Source organism: Telopea speciosissima, chromosome 11 (assembly GCF_018873765.1).
Source record: "Telopea speciosissima isolate NSW1024214 ecotype Mountain lineage chromosome 11, Tspe_v1, whole genome shotgun sequence".
Classification (NCBI taxonomy): domain Eukaryota; kingdom Viridiplantae; phylum Streptophyta; class Magnoliopsida; order Proteales; family Proteaceae; genus Telopea; species Telopea speciosissima.
The window spans coordinates 31678620-31693223 of NC_057926.1; the positions used below are offsets into that span (position 1 = coordinate 31678620).

Sequence of the window (14604 nt, forward strand, 5' to 3'; positions counted from 1 at the left end):
CTGGCTCTCCCTAACCAAGGTTCTAAAACTCGGTCTCAACGAGGTCGAGTTTTCCGAGATCTCGGCGAGACAGTGTATGTTTTTTTTATCTTTCGGAATTATGTTTCGGTAAGCATATAGCCATAGGTGGCTCCGAAACTTTAAGGTAATCTTGTTTTAGGTTTAATAAACATATTTAAAGGTTCAAATTGAAAAAAAAAAACCCACCCAATTTGGTGTTTTGGATTTGCACCCTTAGTTGGCAATAAAGGCCATACCCTTAATGTAATATTGCCTATTCTACACATTGTTTGAATGATATGAGATATAATTGGCAAGTAAAACAAGTAAATTATGCACATAATATTGAATAATTATTTAAGAAATAGTTAAAGACTTAAAGTATATACTACAAACCACAAGATACGATAAAGTGTTTACAATGCATATTACATAGACACCCAACCTAAGTACAATGAATAATACATAAGTCATAGACACCATACTACCCTAGTCTTCCACGTCTTAACTCCCAAGTGCCAACAAGACAATACTATGACTCTATGAGTACTGAGGAGGTCGAGATTCTCGAAATATTCGAGATTTCTCCGAGGTTCTTGAAATATTCAAAATCTCAGTCGAGTTTTTTGAGTTTTTACATTTTTTTTGTTTCGTATAATAACTAGTCTCGAGAAGCTCGAGTTTTCCGAGATCTGGAGATATCAGCGAGATTTTGAACTATGTCCCTAACTAAAAAGATTTGATGGTTGCTAACCTGTTGCCTCCACTAATAAAATGCTCAATGTGGAGTGGAGGAGAAATGCTAAGCTGGTTGTAGTATCCAATTATGAACAATGGTTAGTTGATGGTTGGTGTACTGGTAACCTGGCCAAATTATACCCCTTGCTTCTTAATTCTTATAGTTGAGGAAGCATCATCTACATCATTTCGTTGCCATTGGTTAGTATTGCTATAGTTTTACTTATTGATATCCTTATTAGTTATTATTGCCATATGTCTTAACATGCTGAGTTACATGTGAATCCAGTATAAGACGTTTCTACGTTTTTAGTTTATTTTGTTAGAGGTGTCGTTCCCATGCAGGTGGATGGAGATCATTTGTTCTCCCCCAAGTCGCAATTAATTTTTCGTTTTCTATACTTCCATGTAACTCTTGTTAGTTTTCTCATGCTTGTGTAGTTGACTGTGAAACTTACTGTAAAATATGGAGCTGAAAATTGCTATTCAATTTTTCCCATGAGACTATTTTGTTAGTTAGAAATTAGAATAACTTTGTATAAAATGTCTGCTACTTATTGCACTTGTCATTTTGTGTAATTCCTGTTGAAGTACTGTTCACGTAACACTGTTCACGTGACACTGTTCACGTGAACAGTGATTTAAACTCCTAGTTCTATTTTAAGTTATTTACTTCCCTTGTTTTTAGTTTCCTATTTTCCTTTTGTTTTCTATTTGACTTTTGAGTTTGAGATGTGGATTCCTATTTGTTCTAGGAGTCTGCATTCCTAGCTCTTTCATGTAATTATGTTATTATAAATAGAGTGGTGTGTGAGAGGCTGGATATTCATTCTATTCCAGTTTTCCTCTCTTTTCGTTTCTTCATTCTCTTCTTCTCTTCTTCTCTTCTTCTCTGCTGGTCGACCTTCTTTTAAGTTCTGCTACATGGTATCAGAGCTTCTCTGTTGAGGAGAGTTGCTACCTGCGATTCTGATTGAAGGCTATTACAGGCTTCTCGTGTTGGGTGCAGCACCCTATGCTGCTTGTGTGTGATTAAACCCTAGTTCGATGATAACGTAATGACAACTAGGGTTTCAGATCTGTTTCTTCTTCACGCATGGAGTACAATCTACAATTCTGCAGTTGCGATTTTGGTTTCTGGTTTTTCTGCACCTGCAACTCTGTGTTCTGAAGCTGTTTAACATCTGCGATTCTTTTTTTTTGGTGTTTTGAAGCTGTTCCACATCTGCGATTCTGTTTTTTGAAGCTTCCTTCTGGTTTTTGAAGCTTCCCTACATCTGCGATTATTTGTCTTTGAAGATTCAAAGGTTCGTGTGTGTTGGACAGATTGGTTTCAACTCAATTTGTTTGATTGTGTGTTTTCTGCTTCTCACGACATCAGTTTGTGTGTTTCTCGATCTGCTTAACTCAGATTTTTGAGTTCTCGTTTCGTCCAAGTATTCTCTGTTCCACAATTCCCTGTTATGACTGAGACAAAGGACAACTTTAATATTCAAATCACCACCATTAAACTTAATGGTGCTGGAAATTAACTCTTATGGGCACAAGCTGTCCGTGTTTATATCAATGCCCGTGGCAAATTGCAATATCTTTTGAATGATCCTCTTGACATTGGTGATTCTAAAGACCCTACCACTATCAAGACTTTTGACGACTGGATGCGAGAAAATGACACGGTACTTACTTGGTTATGGAATAGTATGGAACCTGCTATCTCAGCCAATGTTATGTTTCAACCCACTGCCAAGGGGGTTTGGGATGCCTTGAAACGACGATTTTCATCTGAACAGAATTTAACTCGGGTCTATGAGTTATACTCTACCTTGTTCACTCTTCAACAAGATGATAAATCTCTTAGCGAGTATTTTAATATCTTACAAGGTATTCGTGATGAAATTCGTGTACATCAACCATTGACCCTTGATTTTGATCTTCTTCAGCGCCGGGAAGAGGATTTTTATGTGTCTAAGTTTATAGCAGGGCTAAACACTACTTATCAATCTGCCTGTGGACAGCTTCTTACTGGGGAAGCAATCCCTTCTCTTGATGAGGCCTATTCCAGACTTCAGCGGCTCATTACTCCATCCCGATCTGATCCTCCAACTAAGGACACATCTGCCCTCTTCACGACTAGTCGTGGACAAGGTTCAAATCGAAGTCGCAGCAGCATAGGTGGTCGTGGACGTGGTGGTGGAGGCCGTGGACAGCAAGGTGACAGACCACCACCAAAGTGTACTTTTGTGGACGCCTCTATCATACTGTTGATCAATGTTGGAACAAACATGGTAAACCTGACTTTGTCAATACTGTACTTTCTGAGGGCCATTCTAAAAAGGCCATATTCAATGAGCCAGTCACTGCATCCTCTTCAGTATCTGCTCCTGTTTCTCGTGATGAGTATCTTCAACTATTAAAGCGTCTACAACAACTTGAGCCACCTTCTCACATTGGCGCTTCGTCTTCTGCTACTGTAGCTCATATAGGTACATCTGCTTTTATTTCTACTACATTTGCTCCTTAGATTATCGATTCAGGAGCCTCTACTCGTATGACAGGTATATCCTATCTACTGGACAACTCCCACAAGAGCTCCCATCCATCTAAAGTCATTCTTGCGGATGGCTCCTCTATGGATGTGACCTCTTCTGGGACCATTCATTTTTCTTCCTTTCCCACTTTACAATTTGTCTTACATGTTCCTAATTTTCCTCTAAGTCTTATGTTTGTTAGTACCCTCACCAAGTCTTTAAATTGTTCTGTTACCTTCTTTCCTTCTTATTATGTTTTTCAAGATCTCCAGACAAAGCAGACGATTGGTAGAGGGCGTGAGAAGGATGGTCTCTAATACTTTGAAGAATCTTCATCTCCAGTTGTTGCTGCTACATCATCTACTGTTTCTCCTAAGGGTGTCAAAACCAAAACCAAACCAAAACCGAGCTGAACCGAATTAATTTGGTTTGGTTTCGGTTCTGGTATATGGTATTCTAATTCGGTTCGGTTCGGTTTCGGTTTCATGCAAAGACCCGTCGGTTTGAACCGAAACCGAACCGAATAAACCACTTAATCCAAAGCCATATATCTTTTAAATTTTTTGGTAACCATATCTAACCAAATGACATTAAATAGTACACTTTCCTATGTTTTCGTTGTTTTTTTTGGTAACTATCCAACGGAATGAAATTTATATACCACTCTTCATAGGCGAAAATAAAAAACTCTATGAATTTTCTTTGTATTTTTGGTAACCATCTAACCTAATGACTTTTCATATTCCACTTTCTAGGTTTTCTCTATTTCCCTTTCTCAATTTCCCTTTTCAACTCTTCAACTGTGCAGCCGAATTAGAACCATAACCCGAAACCGAATTAAACCCGAATTAGAACCGTATTTGAAAACCGAATTAGAACCGTAACTGAACCGAACTGAGCAGGTTCGGATTCGGTTGGTGGTCCCAGAATCGACTCGGTTTTCGGGTCACACCCTCAAGTCATGGAACCGAACCGAATACCCGAAACCGAACCGTTTGACACCCTTAGTTTCTCCCTTGTTATGGCATTACCGATTAGGACATGTCTCCCTTTCTAAGCTTCGCAAAATGGTTCCCAGCTGCAAATCTCTATCTCACATCGAGTGTGAGGCGTGTGAACTGGGCAAACATCATCGGACTTCGTTTCCTTTTCGAACTGTCAATCGTAGTTCATCCTCGTTTTTGTTAGTTCATTATAATATTTGGGGTCCTTGTCGTATTAAGAGTCAGTGTGGTTTTTCTTACTTTGTTACATTTGTGGACGATTTTTCTCGCCTTACTTGGTTATATTTGTTAAAGGTCCGATCAGAATTTTTTTCTATGTTCAAACAATTTTATTCTGAAATACAAACTTAATTTGGTACTTCTATTCAAGTTTTTAGATTTGATAATGCTTTAGAATATGTTCAAAGCGAAATTTCTTCTATCTGTACTGATCATGGTATGATTCATCAAACTAGTTGTTCTTATACTCCACAACAAAATGGAGTTGCCGAACGCAAAAACCGTCATCTCCTTTATATAGCCCTTTCTCTTATGATCCATATGAATGTCCCTAAATACCTGTGGGGTGATGCAATTTTTACAGCTTGTTATTTAATTAACCGTATGCCCTCTGATATTTTGGATGGTGTTTCACCCTTCTCTATTTTATTTCCTGATGACCCCTTATTTCATATTTCTCCTCGTACTTTTGGCTGTGTTTGTTTTGTCCACAACCTTCGACCCGGACTAGACAAGTTATCTCCTCGTACAACTAAGTGTGTGTTTTTGGGGTACTCTCGCACACAAAAGGGGTACTGGTGTTTTGATCCGGTTGCTCGTCAGTATTTTGTTAGTGCCAATGTTACCTTCTTTGAAACTACTCCTTCCTTTGGCACTTCTCCTGGTCCTGATAACGCCGATATTTTTCGTGTCCCCTTACCTATTCCTGTTCATACATATCCACCCTTGCAGGTATATCAGCGACGCCAGGTGAAGCCATCTCCCGTAGTACTAGACACTTCTTTGCTTCCGCTCTCCACCTCGACTGCAGCGCCTGAGGATCCTCCTTTACTACCTACTGACCAGCCCATTGCCCTTCACAAAGGTATCCGCTCCTGCACTCGGTCTATACTTTATCCTATTTCTCAGTTTGTTACTGTTTCTCATCTTCCTCCTATCATCCGCCAGTATGCATTGTCTATTAGTTCTCCTGACATTCCCACCAGGTATCAAGATGCTTTACTTCACCCCGGGTGGAAACAGGCCATGGATACTCAGATGGATGCTTTGATGGATCGCAAAACTTGGTCTCTCACTGATTTACCCTCTCTCAAGGAGGTTGTTCGGTGCCGATGGGTCTACACTATGAAATATTTGCCGGATGGTTCGGTTGAGTGGCTTAAGGCCCGATTGGTTGCTAAAGGCTTTACTCAGACCTATGGGGTCGATTACTTTGAGACTTTTTTTCCCGTGGCTCGCCAAATAATCATCTAAAACAGTTAACCAATCACAAAATACCTGTGGATCTGGTCCGCCATCATAGTCTCTCAACTCATACCCCTCTGGAGGTCTATGGCGTCTCCTGTAGTCTTTGTATCCTCTGTTCCTGTCTTCACTGTGATCTCTATACCTTTCTCTGTCTTCTCTGTAATGATCTCTACCTAGGGCTCTTTGTACAACCAAATTGACTTGATATCTGTCCTCTTCTATGGGAATGTTGCTGTCCCTATGAGGGGTAGTCCTTTGCTCTTCCAATCGTGTCACCTTTTCATTCAACTTCTGTAGCATCTCCATTATAGCAGCCATAGGATCAGGTGGAGGGGGCAGAACTAGATTGCCATCTACATCCATGGCTCTGATACCAATTTTCGTGTCACACTCACGATGGACTAGGGTTAAGGTCGAGTGTGGGGAATTGACTTGATATCTGTCCTCTTTTAGGGGAGTGTTGCTGTCCCTATGAGGGGTAGTCCTCTGCTCTTCCAATCGTGTCACCTTTTCATTCAACTTCTGTAGCATCTCCATTATAGCAGCCATAGGATCAGGTGGAGGGGGCATGTTGAGGTTGATTGCATAGTTGTCACGGCGGTTAGACTTGATTGTCACTTTGTTCGGATTGCTGTGTTACAAAAGCTGATCTCTACTCCATATGTATCGTCGGCCAATCAACTCGGCGATCTTTTCACCAAAGCTCTATTTCGGCTGGCTTTTGTTCGTGGTTGTACCAAGCTGGGCATGGGCGATATATATGCTCCAGCTTGAGGGGGAGTGTTGAGGTACTGTTCACGTAACACTGTTCACATGATATTGTTCACGTGAACAGTGACATGAACAGTGATTTAAACTCCTAGTTCTATTTTAAGTTATTTACTTCCCTTGTTTTTAGTTTCCTATTTTCCTTTTGTTTCCTATTTTACTTTTGAGTTTGAGATGTGGATTCCTATTTGTTCTAGGAGTCTGCATTCCTAGCTCTTTCATGTAATTATGTTATTATAAATAGAGTGGTGTGTGAGAGGCTGGATATTCATTCTATTCCAGTTTTCCTCTCTTTTCGTTTCTTCATTCTCTTCTTCTCTTCTTCTCTGCTGGTCGACCTTCTTTTAAGTTCTGCTACAATTCCAATTCTTCCCTGGAACTGACATCTACATCTAAGATTTTTTTCCTCCTAAGCATTTCGAATCCAAATATTGTGGTTGAATTATTAATTCATTACCTGAAATATAGCCACTGCTGTTTGTATGTTCTAAACTTGTAAACCTTGTCAGTGATAATGAATTATTTTGTTGAAGTAATATTTCTAGTTAAAAGCAGTTTGACACATTTCTAAAGCTGATGAAGTCCTTTTTTAGGATGAAATTTTTCAATTTTTTGTATTTTTTGAATTGACTCTGGTAGTTAGATCTTTGCAATCATATATTGGACTTCTTCTAAAATAATCTTTTCTTTTATAGGATCTGGCTCCAGCTACTTGTATGGATTCTTTGACCAAGCATGGAGGGAAGGAATGTCCCAAGACGAAGCGGAGGTATGCAATCTCTTGTGTTTGCAAATGTAAAAGTTTTTACTTTTAATTCTTTGTTTGCTTTATCTTTTATTTGGTTGTTTACCGATTTTAGCTATTTGAATCAGTGATAGTGTAAGTAGTCACATCTAGAACAAGTCTCTTGTTTTTTCTGATGCTTGATGCAAATCAGTAACCCAGAAGTTAATTGCATGGTTGGAGAATCTGGAAATTGGGATTGATTCACTTGAGTGAATTTAGCAGTATCTACTCGTACACTAGAGTGGAAGTGTGTTGACTCAAGAGCAGACAGTAAATGTCTTTATTATGAACGTTTTATTCCGTCTTCGCTTATGAAAGGTTAAACATATTCTTTTAAAATGTTACTAATATTCTTTAAAATATGGAAAAATGTTTTAACCTAGAAGTTAATAATATTCTTCATGGTCCACCATAGTTGTCAAGGCAGTAAGGCGACCCAAGACAGTGGAGCGATTCCTAAGTGTTTAGCGACAAGGCGCCCACTTAGGCATTGCCTAGGCGCCCCAGGCCCCAGGCCCCCAAGTTTTTATTTTTTATTTCCCTTCTTTTCTAACAATTTTTAGTATGTTACAATATATATCTTATATCATAAAAAATTCAACATTAAGCGACATCAAGTCATCAAAAATCAATATTAAGCGACATCAAGTCATCAAAAATCAATATTAAGCCGCAACAAGTCATCAAAAATCAACATAGAACTAGAAGACAGCAGAACTGAAGAAGTAAGCTATTGGAAGTTGTAACAGTACCTGAGATGTAAAACTAGTGAACCGAAAGGATGAGAAGAGACGGGAGAAAGAGGAGAGAAAGGGGGACTGTATATAGGGGTGTAAATGAATAGCTGAAATCCGTTTCCGTATTCGTTTAGCACTATCCGAATCCGTCCGAAAGCTAAACGGATGCGGATACGGATAGGCTATAGCCATCCGAAAAGCTATATTTACAGGTAAACGGATAAAATATCTGATCCGTATCCGTGTCCGTATCCGTTTAGCACTATCCGAATCCGTCCGAAAGCTAATCGGATGCAGATGCGGATGCGGATATAACACTATCTAAACCGAATCCAATCCGTTTACATCCCTAATTGTATAGAGAGCATATGTTGATGTATCTAGCCCCCCTCCCCCAAGGCTTTATTTATAATCAGAAAGATGCATAGAATAAGACTCCTACTTGTAAAAGGAAAAAAAAAATAAAATAAAGAGAACAACTTAAAGATTAAACCTAGCTCTCCTAGACATACTAGGACACACAAATATCAAGTCACGACAGGAGGGAAAACCCCTCTGTATTGTGTTTACAATAGTTAACACTCCCCCTCAAGCTGGAGTATACATATATCAAAAGAAGGCTCCAACTTGGACCAACAAGAATAGATATTAAAAACCGCATTAGTTGTGAGCATAAACAATAGTGGTAGACACCGGTGAGCACAGAGAGAACTTCATTCAGGTTGTAGTATCAACTCAATCATCAGTACCATCAGTAGATAATAATCTTCGTCTCGAATAAAAATCCAATCAACATTGAGCAAATGAGCAACATAGACGGTAGTGAAACCGCAATCCACAATATCATAGCAGCAACAACAATATCAAAGCACTTCACAAAGAAGGCCAGTAGTAGGTAGTCATCTTCTCAAAGGAAGAAAAAGTGCAGCATCCAACATGTACATCAAAAGCCCTTCTCAAGGAAGGTAGGTACTAAGTAGTATTCTGCACAAACAGAGGCAGCTATTGGGCCCCCAAACAGAGGTCTCAGATAAAAACTCCAATGATAAATAAGCAGTATAGGTTATTGCGGATCAGACAGCATCAGGTTGCTGTAGATCAAATAACCAGATAGGTAGTAGAGGTTATTGTGAACCTGATAGGCAGTATAGGTTACATGCTATCAGAGTGATGAAGCAAAAAAAAATAAAAAATCTGCAAATCTGAGAACAGGGAAGGTTTCTTCAAGTCTTAAAATAAAAGGGTTAAATACACATACCCCCATACAATGGACCCAATATTCTGCATTCACCCCTAAGGTTCTGACAATTCCACACGCACCCCTTGAAAATTCCACGTACACCCCCTACTTTTCAACTTAAAGCCATTTAAGTCCATGTTAATATCAAGCGTTAAATGCTAATGGATTTGAAATTAAAGAATATAATGTACATTTATACCCTCACTAGGGCATAATTACCGCAATGTCCTTATGAGTAGATATACTCCCTTCCATTTTGCACAAAGGAAAAATGAGGAAAGACCAAAATGCCCTCATCTTCTCCAAATCATCATCATCTTCTTCCCCAAAAAGAACGTCGTGGACTTAAATAGCTTTAAATTGAAAAGTAGGGGGTGTACGTGGAATTTCAAGGGGTGCGTGGAATGGCTGAATTTAAGTCCAACTCATTCAAGCCGAAGATCCGACGCTGCTTCTCCACCATTTCCGAATTCAAGCCAGAATCTTTTTCGACCCCGTAATTTTTGAAGCATTGATCGACGTCCTTAGCCCACGCCAGAAAGATTTCCTTGTCAGGGGGCTTCGATCCACTACCATAACGTTTTCCATAATTTTCCCCTCCTTTTCCCATCGAGATTCAGTATTGTAGGAACTCTGAGTAGAAGAAGAACAAGCAGGACTGAAAGAAGAACACTAATTTATATATAAAACAGAGACAAGAGGTTGAATTTTTCCAGGTAAATTCTCCAGAAACAAATCAATTTCCGTACAGGTTTCTCTTATCAACCAATTCGATGAAACCCTAATCCAATGATGAACTTATAAACTTAAAATCCAACTTTTCTGAACTAATCTTGGTGTCCAATGCAAGAAAACAACTAAAAAGATAACGATTGATCAAGAGAAGAAAACAAAAAATGCGATTTGTGATGAGTCTTTCTCAAAATGGAAAGATTTGGAAGTTATGTTACCAGATGAAACCAGAGTTTCTAATACTTCCGTCCCTGGTTTTTAGTGGAAGGCTCTGCTCGTCTCTCTCTCTCTCTGTCCTAACCTCTCTACTTCCCTTTATTCAAAGATCAAACTCCAAAAGTGAGAAAGGGAAACAATGTGAAAAAGAAAAATTGAAATTGGGAGAAAAACAGAGTAAAGAGAAGAATTTGTTTCCTACTGTGACTCTGAGAATTTGTTTACAGGTGTAACAGATTAGTATTGTTACTTTATCAGATATTGTGTTGGTTGTAGACTGGAAATTAAGTTAAATGCATTGACAAGGAAAGAACTAAGCGAACAGAGGTGGTGCTACTTTGTTGTGTCTACAAATAAAATAAAATAAAAATCTGTGTTTTTTCTTACCCCCAAATCAGGATTTGATTTCTGGAATGGTGGGTGGTGGTGGTGATGGTGGCTGCGGCAATGGTGGGTGGTGGTGGTAGTATGGGGTATCTGAGGGTTGGGTAAGAAAAGGTCTTTTCAGGGTTGGGCAAAAAGGTTTTTTCAAATTACAGGGTGCTAAAAGAACGGGTAGTTTGGCCAATAAAAAAAAATTTAATGTTTAACGCCTGATATTAACGGCGTGGACTTAAATGGCTTTAAATTGAAAAGTAGGGGGTGTACGTGGAATTTTCAAGGGGTGCGTCTGGAATTGTCAGAACCTTAGGGGTGCATGTGGAATATTGGGTCCATTTTAGGAGGGTATGTGTATTTAACCCAAAAAAACTAGGAATGCTACTGTTTCAAATCGTACCTTGCTGTTTTACTTTTCTTTGTTCTCCTGGTTGCAAGTCTCAGTCCATGGGCGAAACTTGTTATTGTGTGCTGCTACTGCTGATTTTCAAAATTGATAGCTGATGTTGCTAGAAATTCTCAGACGAGGGACGGTCAGGTTTCCATTTTTCATCATATCAGTTGCTATAAAATTGGATCTGTACCGTTCTTGTACCGCCTGACTCTGTCGCAGAAAGAGATTATTTAGTATCTGAGGTTTTGGATCTGATGTTGAGTGGTTCTTCAAGGATTGGGATGAAGATTTCTCGCCTGAAATTTCTAATGTATCGATTGCTTCTGCTGTTAGTGATTTCTCAATTTGCTGATTCGCTTGGTATCTGTTGAAGTTGAAGTGCTTGGTTCTGGTTATTACTTTCCCTTCTTTTGAATCTGGTTACCTCTGGTTCTCTTTTTCCATCGCAAGCAAGATGGGGTGTCACACTGTTTTGTTACCGACTCCAACCTCTTGCTCCTTTTTGTGTTGAAGCGTGAGGGGGAGAAGATGCAATCAAGATAGAGGAAATACATACCAACAGCAATTTGTAGGGCTTCTTAAGCTCAAATTAGTGCTTTAGCTCGATAACTTGGTTGAATCAAGTGTATTTTTTCCAACTTTGTATACCCTTGTCAGTAGCACCATCATTTTACAATCTATTTGAACTATAGCAATTTGACATATCCTCTCCATAAAGAGTTAAATAATGAACGAAATAATGACTTTTGCAAGGACTTGCTTAATTAAAGAAAAGAGCATCCTAGTGCACAAGGCTCCCACTACTGCAGGCTCTGGGAGGGGCAAATGTATGCCGTCTTACCCCCTGCTTCACAGGAGAGGCTTTTTCCAAGTTTTGATCCTGCAACTAACAGGTTGCAATAGCACAACTTAACTGTTGCGCCAAGTTTCGCCCACTACTGTTGCTTAATTAACCGGATGCAAAATCTCTGTTCTATATATTTTAGGTACTGCAACTGTCTATTTGCTAAATTATGGTGGCTGTTATTTGCTTGCTGGAAATTGTATCCAAGTGTATTCTCATAGTTTCAGTAACTCTTTTATCTTGAAATGGCAACTGTAACTTACTGCAGGAATTAGTGGTGAAGGCAGTTTCGCTTGCCATTGCTCGAGATGGTGCTAGTGGAGGTGTTGTTCGCACTGTTACTGTGAGTATTGCTTCTGTTGTATTCTCTTTACAAGCATCTCAAGAAAAAGAAAAAAAGGGACTGGTAGTCTAAAACCCTAGTCTATGTTTTCAAGGATAAGTCCAATGCCAGTTTGAAATGATGAGCTATTGTTGGACTTTGGCAGTCCGGCGGATTTAAAATTGATATGGTTCTGTTCATTCTCTGAGATTGTGGGGATCTCCCCCGTGCTATAAAAGTGTGCATCATAGTTCACGTTAAACTTCATTCAAATGGAGTCATCACTTGCATATGTGTAGGCTTTGTTAATTATTGTTTGCTTCCGATCTTTGGCATGTGACTTGCAGATAAACTCAGAAGGGTTGTTGAGGAAATTCCACCCAGGAGACTCCCTTCCCTTATGGCATGAAGAGTTGGAGCCCCAGAATTCGTTGCTAGACACACTGATGCCAGAGGACTCACAATAAGACCATTGTTTCATGAGCCAAGAAACACTAGCAACAATCAACATTTATCTTATTTTTAGTGTGATTATGTATGTTCATGTTTGAACAATACACCAAGCAAGAAAAGCTGATCTACTACCACCTTAGGGGCGAAAGCGAGCCTCGCCTTGTTCTGGCACGCCAGCATGCTGAGGGAGTTTCTTGTTTAGTAGGGCCATTGTTTGTTGGTGTAGAATTCAATTCCCTCTTATATGTTAACCATGTTTGAACCATTTTTGTTAACTCACTTCTGTGGATGAAGGCTATTGGTGCCTCTTTAGACCATATGCTTCCCTTCCTCTTATTGAGACTTTTTCCTTTTGCTTCTTCTTCCATGTTTAACAGGCTATATACGTCCCCACTGATTCAATGGGTCGTAGTGAGGAAGGGTTGGAGTTGGGAAGGTACCCAAGCCCATGTGAAATAGGATATTATCTACATTTCATTAGAAATAAGCTTTTCCCAATTCTGCTCCGATGAGGGTCAATCAAAATGGCCCTCAAATCCGAGGGAAGATCTGACCAGCTTGCTAAAATGGCCAAAAATCACAAAACAGGGCTTTTTGTTCGGCTCACCGGTTGGTTGCTGGGCTTGCCGATTGCTGGGACTTTCCCTCGGATTCTAGGGGCATTTTGACCCTCATCCGAGCAGAATGGGTTGTAGTGAGTGAGGGTTGGAGTCGGGAAGGTACCCCACTCCATGTGGTTTGGTCTGGAGTCCCGGGAACCCGGTGAAGTTGAGAGAGAGCAAAGAGAGGATATTGTAGTAGCTGGTGTCTCATCATACTCAGGTCCGACCAATGTACTTGCCATGCCCTCAATAACTACAACATGTAATTCAGATGGGCAGATGATTTGTGGGCTAAGTGGATCTCAAGTCCCCTGCATATATTTCAAATTTAAGGTTACTTTATGGTCAAGTAGCAAAATCATTGAATATTTTGGGGTTACCAAGACGGTGCATGGATATACCTAAGGAGGTTATATATATGGTTTATCTAATTTCAAGTTACTTTAGTATGCTAATTAATTAATTGTTTATATGATAATCATGGGATATGAAAGAAACCCGAATCGATTTCTTTCCGCAGTGCATTCGGATATGAGATGTAGGCTTGTCAATCGGTACGGTTTCAGTAATACGGTATGGTTTCGGTATGGTACCAAAAATAGGTATCCAATACTGATATCGTACCGTACCGTTTAGGAGCCCTATTTTCAATGCCACAATCGTACCGTTACGGTATGGTTTTGGTATGGTATGAAAATGGTATATAAAACGATATGTATATGGTACGGTACGAAAATGGTATATATATGATACAAAAAAAGGTATAAATTTGATTTTTATAAACGATATGTATATGAAAATGGTATATATACGGTATGAAAATGGTATGCATACGGTATAAAAATGGTACGGTTTCATTTTTGCATGTTTACACCCCAAAACGGTACGGTTACGGTATAAATTCGGTAAAACGGTACGGTTTTGGTATATACCGATGGTATGACCATAAAAACCGTTACCGTACCGTACCGTGGCCAATACCGTTTGACCATACCGTACCGTACCATTTTTGCAACGATATGGTTTGGTACGATTTTACGAGGGCGGTTTCGCTTTCGGTATACGGTTTCAGTTCCAGATTGACACCCTTAATGAGATGGATTCCTCTTTCCATGGGATGGAAAAGAAATGAGTTTTCTCTCTCTTATGGATCCCATAATTTTTATGGGACATGAAAGAGAAGGATTTGGTAATGTTTTTGATACCAAACCCTAATTGGGTCATAGTAGGGAAATCCTAAAATTTAAATAGGGTGCCATTGGGCAACCCAGACTTTCCAATTCTTGTGAACCCAAGATACAATCTGGTATTGGTTTCCTTGGACAACCAAGGAGATGATCTCATGGACTGCTATTTGACTAACAGAGTGCTATTATCTTCACCTGTGAACTGTG

General features: G+C 39.5%; 1 protein-coding gene and 1 long non-coding RNA gene across 2 annotated transcripts in view; one reads left to right on the plus strand and one right to left on the minus strand.

The window, feature by feature from the left end:
- LOC122646855 (proteasome subunit beta type-6-like) overlaps window positions 1–12684 on the plus strand; it is a 27965-nt gene extending 15281 nt beyond the window's left edge. Inside the window, exons 6-8 of the mRNA XM_043840468.1 lie at window positions 7201–7274; window positions 12102–12176; window positions 12503–12684. Coding sequence (XP_043696403.1) covers window positions 7201–7274; window positions 12102–12176; window positions 12503–12622 — 269 coding nt within the window. The 3' untranslated portion in view covers window positions 12623–12684. The remainder of the gene's footprint in view (window positions 1–7200; window positions 7275–12101; window positions 12177–12502) is intronic.
- LOC122646857 overlaps window positions 1–12883 on the minus strand; it is a 19931-nt gene extending 7048 nt beyond the window's left edge. The window contains exons 1-2 of the long non-coding RNA XR_006330709.1: window positions 12872–12883; window positions 5382–5387 (exon numbers count right to left, since the gene is read on the minus strand). This is a non-coding gene — a long non-coding RNA (uncharacterized LOC122646857). The remainder of the gene's footprint in view (window positions 1–5381; window positions 5388–12871) is intronic.
- Between the last annotated feature and the right edge of the window lie 1721 nt (window positions 12884–14604).